Source organism: Spea bombifrons, chromosome 5 (genome assembly GCF_027358695.1).
Source record: "Spea bombifrons isolate aSpeBom1 chromosome 5, aSpeBom1.2.pri, whole genome shotgun sequence".
NCBI classification, from domain to species: Eukaryota; Metazoa; Chordata; class Amphibia; order Anura; family Pelobatidae; genus Spea; species Spea bombifrons.
In genome coordinates this window covers 106,679,289-106,697,294 of record NC_071091.1, presented here as the reverse complement: position 1 = coordinate 106,697,294, position 18,006 = coordinate 106,679,289, and the positions used below count along the sequence as shown (strand labels likewise).

The window sequence follows — 18,006 nt, the reverse complement described above, 5'->3', positions numbered from 1 at the left end:
TCAAGACCTTCCTTTATCTAAAAGACGCTCGGTAAAACGCATTCGATACGCGGGAATAATGGAGGCTTTTATCGTTTTTTTAACGAAAGAAAACAGATGTGGGCCGTTTTTTGGTTTCTCCGGCTCTGGCGGAGGCACCCGGGTTTTCTTACTGTAATTTCAGATATAAATTCTACTCCTCGATCTCGCTCTACGATTTGCAATCCTAAAAGACATCGCAGAGACAGATTTGCTTCCTGTAAGACATGAGAGAGGCTGATTGCCCTTCTCGAGACGCACCACAAAATTATTAATAGCCCCTCCAAGATATACTGGAGGCAGAGTTGTCCACACGAGACAGTTCTGCCCACATCGAAGTCTATGAGAAGGAAATGTTCTTCATTGTTATGTCTGGTGACCTGTGCACATGGACCAGGAATGATTTGGACAACGAATCCTGTCCTTTCGATTCGGGCATTTTCGATTCACAAATAAAATTTGTCCTCACCCTCAGTCACTCTCTCATGCTCTTTCTCAGCATCTCCCCGCCTTCTCCAAACTACTTCGTGTTCTCAGCTTCTTCTACTTCGTGTTCTCCGCTTCTTCTACTTCGTGTTCTCCGCTTCTTCTACTTTGTGTTCTCCGCTTCTTCTACTTTGTGTTCTCCGCTTCTTCTACTTTGTGTTCTCCGCTTCTTCTAATTCGTGTTCGCTGCTTCTTCTACTTCGTGTTCTCCGCTTCTTCTACTTCGTGTTTGCTGCTTCCACTACGTTGTGTTCTCCACTTCTTCATTATTCTTTCTTCTCCAGCAGTCTGCAGCATTACCCTGGCCTCCTGGTGTACTTCCGCATCAGGGCAAAGCCTCTGCAAACTGCGACAAGGACAAACTCCAAACAGATGCAGAAGTTCTCCCGGGGGCCAGGGTAACGCAGCGGATCACCGGGAGAAGTGTTTCGTCTGAGAAGAAAGAAGTAGAGAACACAAAGAAGAAGAGTAGAACAAGAAGAAAAAGGAGAATAAAAGACTTTGAGTGTGAAAGAGTGTGACGTGATGACAGAGTGTCGGGGGGAGCTGCTCGTTTTAGGACATTCCTGGATTTAACATTAACAATGACAACTTCCATTGCAATTCATTTGAATCCGAATGTTCTAGTCTAGTAGGAAGACAATATAGCAGAGGAGTGAAAATTGAGAGAAGAGTGCTGGGTTGTATAGCTAGGGGCATTAGTACAGATCTCTGGTGAGACCTCACCTATTGGTTCCTATTGGGATAGTTCTGGAGACCCTCACCTCCTGAAGAATATTGACAGGAGAGAGTTCAGTGGAGGGCAACTAAAATGGGGTAAACTCGAGGGTCAGTGGCTTAATTGAAATGAGAAGGTGGTGGATGAGTGGAACAGCTTCCAAGCAGACTGAGAAGGTGGTGGATAAGTGGAACAGCCTCCCAGCCGAAGTTGTAGAGGGTAATACAGTGAGGGACTTTAAACATACATGGGATAGACATCCGGCTCCTGATTCTAAGACGAAACCAACGACTGATAAAGGTTTGAGTCTTTACAGCAGGAGGAATGGGCAGGCTTGATAGCTCAACTATGATGTCATATTTCAGTGTTTGCTCCTGTTAGCGCATTAAAAGCAAAGCTCCCTGGGACTTAAAGAGTTAAGTTGTAAGGCGACTTTGTGTATTTTAATTTGCCATCTGTTAATAAGTACAGTCAATGAGCTCTCCTCCGCTGGCTGCCGGGGCCGACGGTGCTTTGTAGTATGAATCGTGGAGACGTTTGATTTGTCCTTAGAATGTTAATGCCGTATTCTTTCAACTCTCCGATTCTCGCCGTATTTTTTTTTTCATATAATATTTGACTTTCTTGTCATTATCTTTTCAGTTCTTTTGTTTCGTGCTTAATACGTAAATTATTCCCGCAGGCGTCTTGTATTAGCTCATTCTCTGTACATTGTTTTCTATTTTTAATTCTTATTGGATTCTAAAGAAATCGTTCTCGGTTGAATGCACAAGATAAGAAAAAAGGCTGTTTGTATAATACGGCTCAGGGGCAGCACAAGGCTCCCCAGATATCAAACTACAACTCCCATGAGCCTAGTTCAGGCAGGGGATCCTGAGCATTGCAGTTGATCAACAACATATTAGCCACAGGTCACAGGCCCCTCTTATAGATCACAGCGCATGCTCTTCCCACTGCCCTGCCCCATCCTCACAATGGGGTCACCAGTCCCTGGAAAAGGGCCACTTCGGGGCAAAAGTCCATAAAGGGGCCACCAGATCCCAATCACCAGAAAGGGGCCACTGGCCTATATGAGAACTCTCTGGATGAAGCAACGGTTCCCTGGTTCAATTTGCTGCGGGTTGTGGGAGCGGCTGTCCCCGCCCCTCCCTAGGCCACGCCTCAGAAGAGGGAGGGCTTCAGGTAGCTTGTGCCAGCCCGTGAGGGCCCTGACATGGGCAGTAGACCTTGAGGGCCCAGAGGGGGCCTGTGGCAGGTCATGGAGCCTTGGCCCCCCTGCTTGCCTGAGCCCATTAGATGGGTACTGTTTTTACCCCCCGATGGCAGCCCTACTTGTCCCAATTAATTTGCCTTCTACCTTTTATAAGCAGAATATTCACAATCAAGGTCTTCAAAGCCTCGTTTGCAGACCGAACAGATGCTGGGGTCATCCACGTGCATCCCATCAATACACAGAGCTGAAGGCTAAGACACCGAATCGCTTTATTCTGCTACACTTTAATTTGATCAAATAGGTGATTCCTGTGTCGGTGACATTCACTGTCACATATTAACAAGAAACAACAACAATAAACAGTATTTGTGCCCCAAAAATCTCTAACAGGCTCTCTGCGCAGATAAACATCACTTGGAATTTTGCCCGTCGAGTTTCTGGGGACCGTGACCACGCGATCCAGGGATTCATAGATGGCAGCGATAAATAAATGCAATAAAATACATCATTAGAAAAAGAAAAAAAAAAAAACTTTTTCATTTCTCATAAGCGGAAATGATTTGGGGTGAAATAATTATTTTACGCTTCACAAAACCGTTACAAATGTTGCTCTTTTGAATTCTGCACTCTTTGTATATAAAAAAATATTAAGACTTTATTAAGAGTTTATAAAAAAAATGACATTTTCCCCATACATTGCGACTGATTTTTGTGTCATTGCTTAAATATACATTGCAGTGTATTCTGCAGAATTTCTTTGTAGAAGTTTAATGTTTTATCTCTATTATGTGCCTTTTTTCACGGTACCTGCCTTTTTTTTGTGTTTTTCAGAGACGCGCCAGGAAGGTGAAATTCTGTCTCATATCAACCGGTCTCTTGGTCTTCCTGGTGATCATCGTTACCGTTGTTGTCACCATAAAAAATTAATCGTTCTCTACGTCACACATTTCTACACATATTGAAGCTTCTGTGAATAACTTGAATTAATCTATTATATTTCTGTGTATTTTGTTTTCCGTGTTGCTGGTAGGATACCCCGCCATCTACGCTCTGATATCCAATGTCATCTATGTAATAATAATATATATATATATATATAAATGTAAAACTTTATTGTGCATAGCATTAAAAAAATAAATAAAAAAAGACAGCAAAATTAAAAAAAGTCTGTTGTTTTATATTAAGAACCGATACAATTTGTATAATTATAAATATTGATTAATATTTATGATTATATAATTGTAAATATAAATGTTGCATTGAGGACTCTTAGCATAACTCATAGCTTGAAGATTTTGTTTTAAGTAGTTTGGAAATATTTAATAATTGGAATTTTTTTTTTTTTTGAACTATACATTATAATTGGCCGTCCACTTATAAATTATATAGGGCCAGTCATGATTATTTCTCCCCGTTAAGTTATCTCTCCCCTCTTGTTAAGTTGCTGTTAGTTCTTTTCCCGAAGTCTAAAATTGTCAGTGTTGGTGATTTTTTTTCTTCTCATACACGTGATAATTACACGGATTTAACCACTATTAGTGAGTCTCATCTTTGCGTTGCTCTGAGCTACTCTGAAAAATGTAATTTTTTGCTTTCTACAGTAAATGCTTTTTTTTACAAATTAGCCAACGTAATGATGTTTTTCAAGGACAAAAAAAAATAGAATTTACATTTTCCCGAATAAATTATTAAATAACCTGCTGAATAAATCATAATGTATAATGCAAGAGTCCTTGTATAAAATATATAATAATAATTATATGATTGATGGGGATCGGTTTTGGCCGGAGGAAGAGTTTTAACCTCAAAAACATGCATTCTATGATTAAAGCAAATCTCTCACTTTTCACATTTTCCCCCCATACACTAAATTAACCTATATAATAGCATTTATATATTTTTGCATTTTCACGTAGTCCACCATTGGTGCTTTAATGAGCCAATCAGTGGCGAGAATCGTCGGACCTTGGAGAGAGAGGGAAACTTCAGCTCTGCAGCTTCTCCATAAGTTAATAACCTTATTGTTTTATTTATTTTAAAAAAATGGATTTAAAAATATTCAAAGTACATAAAATTATTTGATGCTCCAAAAAAAAATTAAGAGCCCCTCCTGTAAGCCGAGTATCTCACGGAACATTCTGACTGCAGCTGAGTCGCTGCCGGTCGATGTCTGTCTGGCGCTTCTCTGCGGATAAAATCCTGGTTTAATGCAGTCAAATGATCGCTCTTTACGGATGGAATTTGTAAGTGGCAGACGTTATAAGCTCATTTAAAATGCCTCATCCCCAATCCGCTAAAGTCAGCGAGAGCTCAGATGTCCCGGAAACCCTCGGTGTTCTACTTTTCTGTTGCGTTAATCTGAGAGCGATGAAGAATAAGGAGCGTTTGACATTTCATGAGTATTTTTAAGGGAATGATACGATTTTTTTACGCTCCGGTAAATTGGTCTGCGTGGCCGTTTGAGGACGGGGCTCCTTCTTCGCCTTCTCCAGAATTTCTACCTCCAGAAATAGCGTTGAAAAAATGTCCCGTGGAATTACTTGCTTTCTCCCAACGACCGGGACACAACCGGCGAGTCCGAAGTAGGAGCCTGCTGATGTCACGAGACATTTCCGGTTGTGATGTAAGAAGTGGGTTCATGATGTAAAATGCTGCAACGCTCGAGTCGTGGACAGCAGCAGACACATTATGTTTTTCCACTGGTGTTTCTGTGTCCTGGCTATACGAACTGGGAATCTGCAGAATAAGCCCGAGCATCGGCAGATCTCCTTCAGTTGCTGCCTTGAAGGGAATTATACGACATCAAGTCCAAAAAGTGGGGGTTTTTTATGTTTATCAGCCAATCAAAGGCAGCGAGACTCTTGGTAGCCTCATCTAGAAAGTTTCCAATTATTTGCTACAAAATGGGGCAGCTTGCCGTGGCTTAAGGGTGACCCTGTCAGGGAAAAAGAAGGGGCATGTGGGCATTTGCCCTTCTTGTGGACACCCGTAACTGTTTTCTAAAAGTAAAGTCCTTTCCTCGTCTGGTGTGTCTTTGGATACAACACAGAATAGACGGCATAGATGCCATATGCCCTCCCTAGAACACAAGGACTTGCCGTACAAAGCCTCAAAGTCCACAGAGAATTAAAAGCCGAGATGCACGTTTATACCTTACGACCCCTGCAGCAAGACTATTAGACAAAAACGAGTGAAAAAAAAAGCTTTGTAAAAAAAAAAAACAATAATAATAATAATTTGCTGTCCTCAAGGATTTTTTTTCCTTTTGTGCAGTGACAAGTAAAAATAAATATTTTTATATAGAGAAATAAAAAAAATAAAAAAAACATCCACAACAGAAACCCAATATATTAATAAAAACATATTTGCTTTCGGCGCATCCGATGTTAAAAATATCATCTTCCAGCAAACAGCAGGAATGCGGAAATCATGCCTGGAATCTCGAATAAATGAATTTAACATTCTGTTTGCCCTTAAGATCCTAAAGTCGAGTGGAAGAAATCAATCAAAAGTGTACTTCGGAGGACCGCAAACATTTTCCTGTTGGCTGCAAATCGCGGTAACGCTGATAATTCTAATACACGAGAATTTCAGCTTTCCACTGTATCAAAAAAAGTATTTAATATTCTTCTTCTGTCCGAGACGAGGAGACAAGGAAGCCGTCACTTTCCACTTAATGCAAAGAAAAGATAAAATTAAAAAGTTTGACTTTGCGTAGAGTAGACTTGTTTCTCCGAGTGGCATATTGGGTCATAAATAATGTTAATGAGGGTTGTTAACAAAGTCTGACGTTAATAGCTTTGTTCCATGAAACCGTTGTGTCCTTTTTTTTTTTTTAGGTAAATCAATACCAATAGGCAAAATTTACTTACTAAACCTTATTTTATTATCTCTTTTAACGCGTATAAAATGTATTTGTCTATTTATCGGCAAGTCTCGAGGTTGGATTAAATTGTCTTCTCCAATCCCCCCCCCCCCGTAGAATAAAGAATGTTCTGGTTCAACTTTTTTTTTCACATCAATTCTTTTGTTTAACTGTTACATTGTCTGGGGTGAAGAGGTATCGACCGCAAAGAGATACCATAAAATATAGCAGGTCCAGAAGGAGTTAAACCCTTATGAATCTCATAAATTGTACTTTTCCTTGGACAGGTTGAGAAGAAGACGTATATTTCTTTATAGACCTTCATCATATCGATCTACCAAGTTTGGGCCAAACCTATACAAGGAAAAGTTTCAAGCGATCTGAATGTTTTGTGTCCGGCTACCGTAGAAAGTAGTTTGTTGATCTAGTCTATGTTGGAAGTCAAACTTTGTCCGTGTGGGAGTTACTGTTTTTTTGGGGAACATTTTGCCTCCTCAAGCCATTTAGGATCCTACGCCATATTCTCTTTGAGCCGTGTGGACCAACTAGGGTCGACTTGCTGAAGCTGTGGCTATAAAAGAATAAGAGAAAGGTAGAGGAACAAAGGTGATAGTCTTTTAGGTAAGACCTAGATGGAAAATGAAGCAAGAGGAATAAACTAGGGGTATACACCGCTTTATGACTTTGGATTCACTCCAGTAGGGAAAAGGGACAGACAAGACAGGCGTAGACAGGCCAACAGTCGTCTCCACCAGGACAGAGAAGGTGAGAAGGTTCAAATAAGGGCTTAAAGCTTTGATGATGAGCAAGAAACACATGGCGAAAAGCTCTCCCCGGACTGTGAGAAAAGAAGAAGTCTACAACAGCTGGTATTCCCAGGCGGTCTCCCATCCAGGTACTAACCAGGCCCAACCCTGCTTAGCTTCCAAAATCAGGCGTTATCAGGGTGGTATGGCTGCAGGTGTGAAAGTATTTTGTTTTGTTTTGTTTTACTCCTCTTCTGTTTCTGCTGCTTGTCACACAGAGAGAATTATAAACCCTGGGACAGGACAGAGAAGGTGAGAAGGTTCAAATAAGGGATTAAAGCTGTGATGATGAGCAAGAAACACATGTGAGAAAAGAAAAAGCCTACAACACCTGGTATTGCCAGGAGGTCTCCCATCCAGGTAGTAACCAGGCCCAACCCTGCTTAGCTTCCGAGATCAGATGAGATCAGGTGCTTTCAGGGTGGTATGGCCACAGGTGAGGACTTATTTTGTTTTACTCCTCTTCTTCTGTTGCTGCTGCTGCTTGTCGTCACACAGAGAGAATTATAAGCCCTGGGACAGGACAGAGAAGCTGAGAAGGTTCAAATAAGGGCTTAAAGCTTTGATGATGAGCAAGAAACACATGGCGAAAAGCTCTCCCCGGACTGTGAGAAAAGAAAAAGCCTACAACACAGTAGGGACACAATATGTATATAGGTCGAACTTGATGGACTTTGGTCTTTTTCCAACCTTATGAACTATGTTACCTGGTATTCCGAGGAGGTCTCCCATCCAGGTACTAACCAGGCCCAACCCTGCTTAGCTACCAAGATCAGATGAGATCAGGCACTTTCAGGGTGGTATGGACGCAGGTGTGAATGTGTTTTGTTTTACTCCTCTTCTTCTGTTGCTGCTGCTGCTTGTTGTCAGACAGAGAGAATTATAAGCCCTGGGACAGGACAGAGAAACTGAGAAGGTTCTTATTTGTTTTATTCTGACCACCACTTTCTATCCTTTTCTCCAGTGCTAACCCCTAACAAAACAAACTTACAGCGCTCACCTCATACTTGTAGGCCATTACCATAAAATACCATTACCCAACTCTCAGCCTCACTTGAACCTCTCTTACCTTCCATGTTAACCCTTTCCTGCCCAGACACAGCAGCCTCTTTTTATAACAACACACTTGCTTCATCCCTAGACACCATAGCTCCAATTACTACAAGTTACCCCCGACAATTTGAACGCCAACCATGGCATACCAAAACCACACGGTATCTTCAGAAAATCCAAATCCAGCGAAGACTTTACTCTATAAATTCATGCTTCACACCTACAACTCTGCCAAACAGCTCTACTTCTCCACTCTCATATCCTCTCTTTCTTCCAAGCCGGGACGCCTTTTTTCTACTTTCAACTCCCTTCTCTGTCCCTCCACACCCACTGAGATCAGACAAGATCAGGCGCTTCCAGGGTGGTATGGCTGCAGGTGATATTCATTTTTATTAATTTAACCAAATATCCATAAATCCAAACCAGTTTAGAAGAGGAAGCAGCTTTCGTAGGATCTCTACTGCAGACCTGCTGGTTAACTTTGGGGCGAATGGAGGAAAGAGAATGTTCGTTTACCGAAGGCTTTCTATCCAGGGCTTAAGTGAAATAAATGACTAACGATATCAAGAAGACCTGTTTAAACATATCCCGGAACCCTTCCCAGGGGTCAGTTTTTGATGGTTAGACATCCTGCTACATTTCTACTGATGTCGCTGTCGGCACAGTCAATTTCATCTATATTTCAGTTTTAGCGCATGGTGTAAAATGCTTAGCTTTTTATTGTCTTGGCCGGTCTTCGTTATGAATTTAATATACCCACCGCCATAAATAGGAGACGGCGAGAATGTTAACTTGCCCGTAAATTCTTCTGGGTTTTGATCTAAATCTAATAAAAAAAAGGTATTTTAAGCTGAGATATAAGAAGCCAGACTGCCAGCTTGGATCAAGGGAACCGCATTGGTTTTATACCAGTATTAAACTAATAATTAATTAACGGTGGGTTTATCAAAACAAATATATTACAGAAAAGGGAAATAAAATATGGTGCGGCAGATATTTACGGACGTTGGCGTAATGTGGTGTGCATGAGTTCCAATCATTTGTAATGCATTTGGCTCGTAGGATAATATTCATGGAATGTTAATGGAGTTCAACCTGCGATACAGAAAATATAAGCACCTATACTCAGTCATCCTTAATACTAACTGTCAGCAATGACGAAGGTGTGGGTGCTATGGGTATCTAGAAACCTCACGTCTTGGGCATGTACTGTCTGGGGGCATTTAAAGCCATAATCATAACTAACACAGAAACACTAACACGCTTACACACACGCTTACTTCCACAAAGCCCTATATTCAGGGAATACTCGTACTTCTACTGCAGAGTCACATGATTTCGAGTTATAGGACCCCACTGAACCCATCCTCCGTCAGCAGGCCAGCCAAGTCAGCAGAAATGTCGTATTCAGTCTGGGGGCAATTGCTTCTCTGCTCCCAAAGCCCCCAAAGCTCCCAAAGCACTGGTGCTCTGGCATCGGGAGGTGAGACGTCACTGCTGACGCTATAATTGGAGGACTGAAAAGGCAGAGGTGGTCTGTAGTTAAAGGTAAAGTCTGAAAATGGGAAGATGTACCGTCACATAAACTTTCAGGACCTCAGAGGTCTCTTCTTCAGATGGTCTAAAGTCTCTATCTTCTCTTGGACTACTACTAATTCTTGTCATTACTTAAACTCCACGGGATGCCTTAAGAGTCTAGATCCTGTCTAGTTCAGACAAGAGAATCGTAGGAAGTTCATCTACATGGACAAAATCAGATTAAGCCCTTAAGCATACCTGCCGAGCATCTTGGTTTTCTGGCAGGGCAGTTACTGGGGTCAAAAGTGACATTTACGGCCCTCAGCTAACCGGGTTTATCAGGGAGAGCTCATTGGACGGATTTATATGTATGATTAACTTTCACACAAAAAAAGTGGCACACGTATAAGTAACCGCAACATTTAATTATATTACATTGGAATACCCCCCAGCATGCCAGGTGTCCTAATCAGGATTATTTCGGGGGGTGTGGCAAGAGGTGGGGCCATCCTGGAAGTGGGTGGTGTCAGTCCCAGGAGTAGGAGTGAGAGGTGTGGTCACCTACTTTACCCAAATACCCCCTTTGCGATACGAGGAGTCCATGTGGCCTACGACATTAGAGCCCTTACCTGGGACAGTGCCTGAAAATCTTGACTGTCCTACAAAAACTGGGACTGTTGGGTGATATGTAGGTCCCTAAAATATCAGGGGGTAAAGCCTACCAGTTACCGAGTCTTCCCCCCCCCCCGGAGCTGGCTGAATCTAACAATGTGGATTGTGCCGGTGGCTGGCTTTTAGTGAACGGGACTATATTAATTGTACAAATATTTATCGAGCAAATAGATGCATTTTCTGTGGGAGAAAAATTCCTGGAAGTGAAAATTCCTGGAAAAAAATAACCGAACTCAAAACCCGACTGCAGGAAAAAAACAGATTTCATAGATCCAGCAGAATGTGAGGAAAAACCAAAGAAATACATTAACGCAACATGCTTAGAATTTAGATTGTGAATCGTATATCATTTCAAAAAGTCAATCCTCCTAACATCCATCAAGCAGGAAGTGTCGGCAGAAGCAGTAGCACTAGAGGGAAGTTTTACTGAGAGTGTGGTAGATAAGTGGAGCAGCTCCCCAGCAGAAGTGGTAGAGGGTAATACAGTGAGGGTATTAAACATGCATGGGGTAGACATACGGCTCCTGAATCCAAGACGAGACCAACGACTGATTTACAGCAGGAGAAACGGGCAGGCGGGGGGGGGGATCTATCTTGAGTCTGTTTCTGTGTTTTATAGAAGTTAAGATTTCCTTAATGCCCGGCTGTATATTTCTAGGTTAATGTGCACGTAGTTTCATAACGGATAATGGTGGAACCTCCACCTCCGGGATAGCCCAGACTTCCCATCTAGTATAACGGGCCGCTGTCTGACATCCCTCTATACGCATCCAATCTACAGCTTCAGCAGCTGATTGGCTGCCGCGGTGGGTGCCCGCTAGACTGCACGCTACGTGAACATAAAAATGTAACGTGTGACCTTAAAGCGTCAGGACCACCTCATTATCCCCAGGCCGGCCCGGCTGTGCATACCACTGAATGCTATCTGAAGAGGATGAAGAATTCAGTAGTCCCAGAGTCTTCGTTTGGGGCTATCCACCTTAACACTTCATTCCCCTTGATATATCTACCAAGTCTCCTGGTTCTCAAGCGACACTCTTGGTCTTCAGGCACCGCCCAATGTAGTAGCCCAAAAAAGCAGAGACTCTCGGGTACAGTGGGCAGGTGGACTCGTCTCAACCACACTCCTCTTACCATCCATTGACGCACCCCCAATCACAAGTGTCCTGAGTTGGATGCCTAGAGTATTAGGGGGGTATCTCTTAGCCCCCTTTGTGATGCAGCTTAAGACCACGTGTATCCAACCTTTGGTCCCACCACGTCATCATGTTGGCCGCTGGCATTAAAGTCCCAGGGTGCCATTTTTGTGCCATTTTTTTTACTCACGCATTCACGCTAAACATTTTTAGAATGTAGACGAGACGGCAGCAGCAGCAGTGTTGTCGTCCCCAGATATCCCCAGATATCACATGACTGTTTGCTGTAACGTCGCATATCTGATGAAATAAATAATGAGCGATGAGATGGGGGGAATGAGCATCCTGCTAGAATGTTCTAATGAGCCATGCATGTATTAATGAGCTTACACACATCTAACGAGGCAGCCCGAGTTTCTGCTGACTTTGCATCTGCAAACACGCCACATTCATGTATCACGCGGTGTCAGAGAGGTTTGTATGAAGTCACGCATTGTTGGGTTATTTTAAAGGTTTATCTGCATTCCTCTGTATTTTCCAAGATGACGCTGAGGGCTTTCAAGAATTTCTCTATATTATATTATCTATATAATTACTTATATTATATTTATATTGTATTATTTATATTGTATTATTTATATCATTTTATTTATATCATTTTACTTATTGGGCAACTTCTTGCTGGCTATTTCTAGAACTAAGAAGAAGAATATTTTTTAAAATTTTAATTTATGATGCTAATTTCTGCTGTTTTAGCAGGTATCCCGATTTGAAGACTAGAATATTTCATTTTTTGGGGCAGGGGGGTGTTATTACCGGACTTAGTTCTATATGCATGGAGCAGCCTTCCAGGAGAGGTAGTAAGGGGCTGGAGCTATTACAACAGAAGTGTTCAAGAATGTATGTGACGGATATAAGTTTCGTTATTATGACATTATTATTTTTCTGACGAGCCAGCTTGAGATGTCACGTGATCAACAAGCTCATGAGGCCCTTTTACAGTCCTCAATAGGCTTCATGGGTCCTTGAGGTCCACCTCTTGTCCACTGCTAGAAGTAAACATACCTTGAGGGACATCAGGAGCGGAAAGAGATTTGGGTCCCAAAGTAGGGCTGCCCCCCCTTAATAAGGACACTTGGTAGGTATAGATCATTACATGTCAATCACAGAGCTGAGGACCAAAGACTGAAAATGGTCCGATGTCTTTTTAAGCCGACTCAGGCAGGACGCCTAGAAAGTTTTCAATGGACGCCCTTAGAAAGGACGCCTCGGGCATCCTACTTCCCATCTGCGTCCAAGAAGAGCGCTTTGAGTCCGCTACTTTAAATGAAGTATTAAAAAAAAAAGGACTCGTTTTCAAGAAATTCAGAACCTTGAGATGATTTTTGTATTTTTATTTTTTTTATTTTTTTTTTTTAAACCCAACTCACTTGTCAACCCGAACGGGCAGAGATGACGTCCGATTATTTAAAAATCCTTGAGTGTTTTATTTTTAGAAGTCCGGCTTACAAGCTTCTCTCCCTGTATAATCTCCAATACAAAAGGGATGCATAATTTGAGCCGCCGCTGGCCTCGTTCCTCTTCTGCTGCTCGCTTATTTTATTTATTTTTTTCTTTTTCTGCCGACTCTGACACTCTGTAAAATCTTTATCATGCTAAAGCCCCTGCTGAGAACGCAGCACAATATTTCTGGAATTTGCATTGCCAGAACATTGCCATGTCTAAATCACCGAGCTCTCCTTATCATCAAATAGCCGTATGGCTTTATTATAGAAAAGGGCACAGAGTTAATGAAATTGGCATTAAACATATATCAGCATTTTACAGGATTGAGCAAGAAAAAAAAGCTGGGTAATTTTAACTGTACATTTACAGCAACAATTTATACCAGAATAGTTACTTAGAGGGGCTATCCCACTTATACAAAATATAAATTACTTTTGTTAGTATATTAAGCAAATAAACTTTATAATAAATGTATTATTATAATTATTATTACTATTACTATTATAATAATAATTATTATTATCACCATTATTTTTATTATAATTATTATTATTATTACCATTATTATTAACATTATTTTTATTATAATTATTATTATTATTACCATTATTATTATTATAATTATTATTACCATTATTATTATTACCATTATTATTATTACCATTACCATTATTATTATTATTAATTATAATAATAAATACCAATACAAATACAATATGTCATTTTTCTCTTCCCTAGAAAATTATTATCATAAAAAGAACAAACATTTAGGAAGCTTTTATGTTTCTATGGAAACCACCTACCAATGCGTGCTTTTGTGTCACATGACAATAAAGTGTTCCCAGTAATAATAAAAAATAAAAAAGAAGAAAAATATGGAATTAGAATTTATGAATGAAGAATTAATCTGGGGCAGTTTTGGGTATTTATTATAGTACAGGGAGGGAGGTTTTTAATGGGGAATTTAGTTTAAAAAAAAAAAATTAGCAGCGTAGGTGAAATGTATTGCATGAACACACATACATGCTAACACGCATACTCACTCTAACACACATACTCACTCTAACACACATACTCACTCTAACACCCTACCTTTACATACACACACATTTTTTTCTCCTGCTCCTTCTCTCCATCTCTCCACTAACCCTAGGCTCACCGCTAACACAATATGCTGACACATACACTCCTAATAACACAATACATTGGCACCCATACACACATAGTTAACTGATGGCTTGTCATGTTGTTAACATAACATATAAGCATTGTGTGCCTATATAAATATTTATATATATATATATATATATATATATATATATATAGACATTAATGCAGTTTTCCCACTAAAACCAGTATAGACTAATAATTATTATTTTTCTTTAAAATGTCATATTATTAGATTTCATCAACATGAAGAACCCATATTACATTTTCATATTTCACTTTGTAGAAGAAAAAAGGTGCAAGGTATAAAAAGTCTAGTAATGGATATGTATCTATTGAAAAACATTTTCTAAAACAAAAAAAGATAAAAGGAAAATTACATTTAAAAGGAGAAATGTTCTGGACAAAGGGAGATGTTTTTTTTAAAGCAGCTAAAATTGCAGAAAATGAACATCTTTACAGAAATAATATGTTGATTTTTTTCAGGTTTCTATAACACTCCTTTGTACCGAACCCCCCCCCCCATTTTTCGTGCTGTGCAACCTTTTCCGAACGAGCAGCAGACGCGTTCTTCGTGTTCCGGCAGAACATTAATCTTTAGTATATTCTAACTCGCTTTACAAAATTAACTTTCCCATTTGAAGGAGAAATACTTTAATAATGCTGTAGACCCCTTTGTGACAAAAGGTCCTTCAAACCATCAACAGTGAGATCACCTGATGATGACCCAGATTAATGAATAACCAGAATGGGTAATCTGCACACTCCAAAAAAACCCAGGGGCTTAACTGTGCCAGGAAGGACCAGCTCCCCAGTAAATCCAATAGATAAATAAAGGCTGCAGGCACTGAAGAGTTCAGGCAGATTTATTGGGATAAAGAACAACTTTGCCCCAAACAGCCTCCTTGTGTCATCTTTGACTCCAAACGGCCTGCCTGTGCCATCTTTACCCCCACTTACACATCCAAGCTATCACACATATATACATAAATAAATACATACTTATTCACACGTTCTCATTCATTCACTCATTCACACATACTCATTCACACATACCCATTCATTTACGCATACTCATTCATACAACCTCCCCCACCCCTTAACTCAACTTCAGATTTCTCTGTCATTCCTGAGCCATATCTCTGTGCATGTCCAGCTTTGCCCCTTCATCGAAGTTACACCCCAACTGGAGAGAGGAAGAAAACCTTCGGAGGTTCTTAAGCAAGACCGGACACCCCAGATCAGGTAATGTAGTGCACGACCACTGGTTGGATATGACTGGCCCCATGCTACGTGAGCATGAAAACGGACCGAGGGTTAGGGATTATTGTTGGATTAGAGGTCAGGGTTTTGCCTGTCATATCCAGTGGTCGGCTGAATTTATGTCATTAGGTGGTCACTGACGCCCGCTGGCCTTAAACTGCCAAAGCCGCCTCCTTATCTCCAGTCTGGCCTAGTCTAAGCAACAAATTTGTACCAGAAACCACCTTATGGAGCAGCCATCTCAACTTCCTGGTTTTAAGACCTTCAGGATTATTTCTCCCCGTTCCGTTAGCTCCATCCCGTTATTATTGCTCTATTTCATTGGATGCTGATTAAAGGTGAATTAATAATTGATATGATAGCAACTGATGATAAAATCCGCTGCACTTCTGTTAATGTGTGGGAATGAGTAAACTAGATGGTTTTTTAAAAGAGTTGATGTGTTTCTTTTATATAAAACTATCATTTTAAATCGTTTTTCTTTTTCTCCAGTGGGAATTTCTATCTTTATCTGCTTTGCAAAATCACCAGTTTAGTCACAATTTTATCCAATTATGTTATGACATCATTATCAGCTCACCTTAGTTTCTTCCTGAAAAGGTCAAGCTGTTTCCTCATACGCTCTGTGAATAAACCGCAAAATCCTCTTGGTTTTTGTGTATTTTCCCCAAATCTACATCGTACTGATCTAAAAACCCACGTAATAACGCTTACTGATAACATTTAACATTTATAATAATAAATATATGCATAGAAGAAACCCACCTTACATGTATGGACTCTAGAACATTGTGTCACATTCTTACCCAGCTTCTAGAACAGAGGGATTAGAGAGATTTGGGTCTTAAGAAGGGACTGGTCATACTGAACAGGGACACATGGCTGTGGCTATCCACCGACTGTATCTGAATAACCACCACGCGGTGCTCAGCTGCAGGGCGTTGCGAGATGGCCATATGGGGGCTGCGATGATCAGAGGATCTCCTCCAACTGGCCCATGAACCGCAGTGACCACAAGCCGGGACACCGAAACAGTGCCTTAAAATCAGGACTGGCCTGCAGAAAAAGGGATTCTTGGGAGTTATACCTCCGTTTGGATACAGTATCCAAGTCGTTTTGTGCTGTATTTTTGAACACGCACTTGTATAAATAATATATAAGTATGCGTATAGAATATTAGGGCATTATAGATTTAACGGAGACATGCGTGAAATTGCGAAATCGATTCCCGCGCTGTGTTTGGGGAATTAAAAATGTAGCAAAAAATGGATTTATTAAGATTTCGTGGAAACCCGAACGGAAGCGGCAGGGCGAATACGGGAATCTGCGGCGGCGGAGAGTGAAGTTACGTGTTTATTAGGAAGAAAGAGCGTATGAAAAGCACACGGAACAACAGATGGAGGAAAAAAACACAGAGCACGGCTACGGGATCAATATCAGCACGAGAAAGAAAACAGCGATCGATAACTCGCCGCGCGGTCTGGGAAGCTTCAATTCATCTACAGTCACAAGCGATAAGCCGCGGATCAGATCTTTCATCTCTGCGCTCTATAGAGATAAATCGTTTCAGGATGCAGAGTCAGCGGCGCTCTCGCGGGTCGCAGGGACGCCGGGACGTGAGCAGCGGCACCACCGAGGGATACGAGTCCTGTGATGTCATTAAAGAGAGAGCCTGATTTGCCAATCTTTGTGTCTGCGAAACCCAAGCAACATTCTAGAGAGGCACTCGGGTCATTCTGGTTGGCTTTCGGATTGACTCATAGTCAACCGAGCCCATCGTTACTACATTGTGAGCATGCGTTCATACGCTCCCCTAAGTGTGTGCCCTGCCGACACCCATACATGTGCCGGGACCCATACATGCGCCGGGGCCCATACATGCGCCGGGACCCATACATGCGCCGGTATACAAGCATTCAATCCTATTTTGTGTCTGGAGTTCCAGCAGATTCTGTAGAACTTCTGCAGGAGAGGAAAAAAGTTACCAGCATTCCGACTGACCATATACAAACTGAACATAGTAACTTAGTATCGTAGTATTTTAGGTTGGGAACAAAAGGCCACCAGTCCATCATGTTCGAGCTTGCTGTCAATCTACAAGAAAGCAGAAATAACCCCCCAAAAATAATAACATTAAGACATGCTGGTACTAGAGAAGAGAGCTCTGCTCTTGTGAGCTTACAGTCTAATAGGAGGTTGAGTGGGAACGAGACGGAAGGTAAAGGCTTGGGTGAGGATTCTGTGGTTGTAGCGATGGTCATGTGGAGAGGACAGTGGCCAGAAGATCTGGAAGGTAGGGAAATGATGGTTTCTTAATGATTGCGGCTGTTGGACGGATACGTTTCTCTGAACAGTTGGGTTTTTAGTGAGCCTTTAGGGTTAGAGTGCGTAGGAGTGCGTCTGAGAGAACGAGGTAGAAAATTCCAGAGAAACGGTATAGCGTGGGTTAAATCCGAGAGACGTGAGTTGAAAGAAGCGGTAATAGTTGAGGGGGAGAGCAAAAAAATGGAGTTTGAAGGTAAGATCAGCAATATGGGGGGGCTCGGATACAATATGCCATATCATCAGCATGCCCTGCAGAGGCT

General features: G+C 41.3%; 1 protein-coding gene, 1 non-coding gene and 2 pseudogenes across 2 annotated transcripts in view; 1 reads left to right on the top strand and 3 right to left on the bottom strand.

Annotated features, from left to right (window-relative positions):
* The window catches only part of TSNARE1 (t-SNARE domain containing 1), a 143,423-nt gene extending 139,961 nt beyond the window's left edge, over positions 1-3,462 (top strand). Inside the window, exon 12 of the mRNA XM_053466304.1 lies at positions 3,267-3,462. Coding sequence (XP_053322279.1) covers positions 3,267-3,362 — 96 coding nt within the window. The 3' untranslated portion in view covers positions 3,363-3,462. The remainder of the gene's footprint in view (positions 1-3,266) is intronic.
* A 3,692-nt stretch (positions 3,463-7,154) lies between these two features.
* LOC128498278 (uncharacterized) lies at positions 7,155-7,263 on the bottom strand (annotated as a pseudogene).
* A 162-nt stretch (positions 7,264-7,425) lies between these two features.
* Positions 7,426-7,544, bottom strand: LOC128498260 (5S ribosomal RNA). The gene has a single exon (XR_008354500.1). It is a non-coding gene; the product is annotated as a 5S ribosomal RNA (ribosomal RNA).
* A 257-nt stretch (positions 7,545-7,801) lies between these two features.
* LOC128498578 (uncharacterized) lies at positions 7,802-7,920 on the bottom strand (annotated as a pseudogene).
* Positions 7,921-18,006: the final 10,086 nt, after the last annotated feature.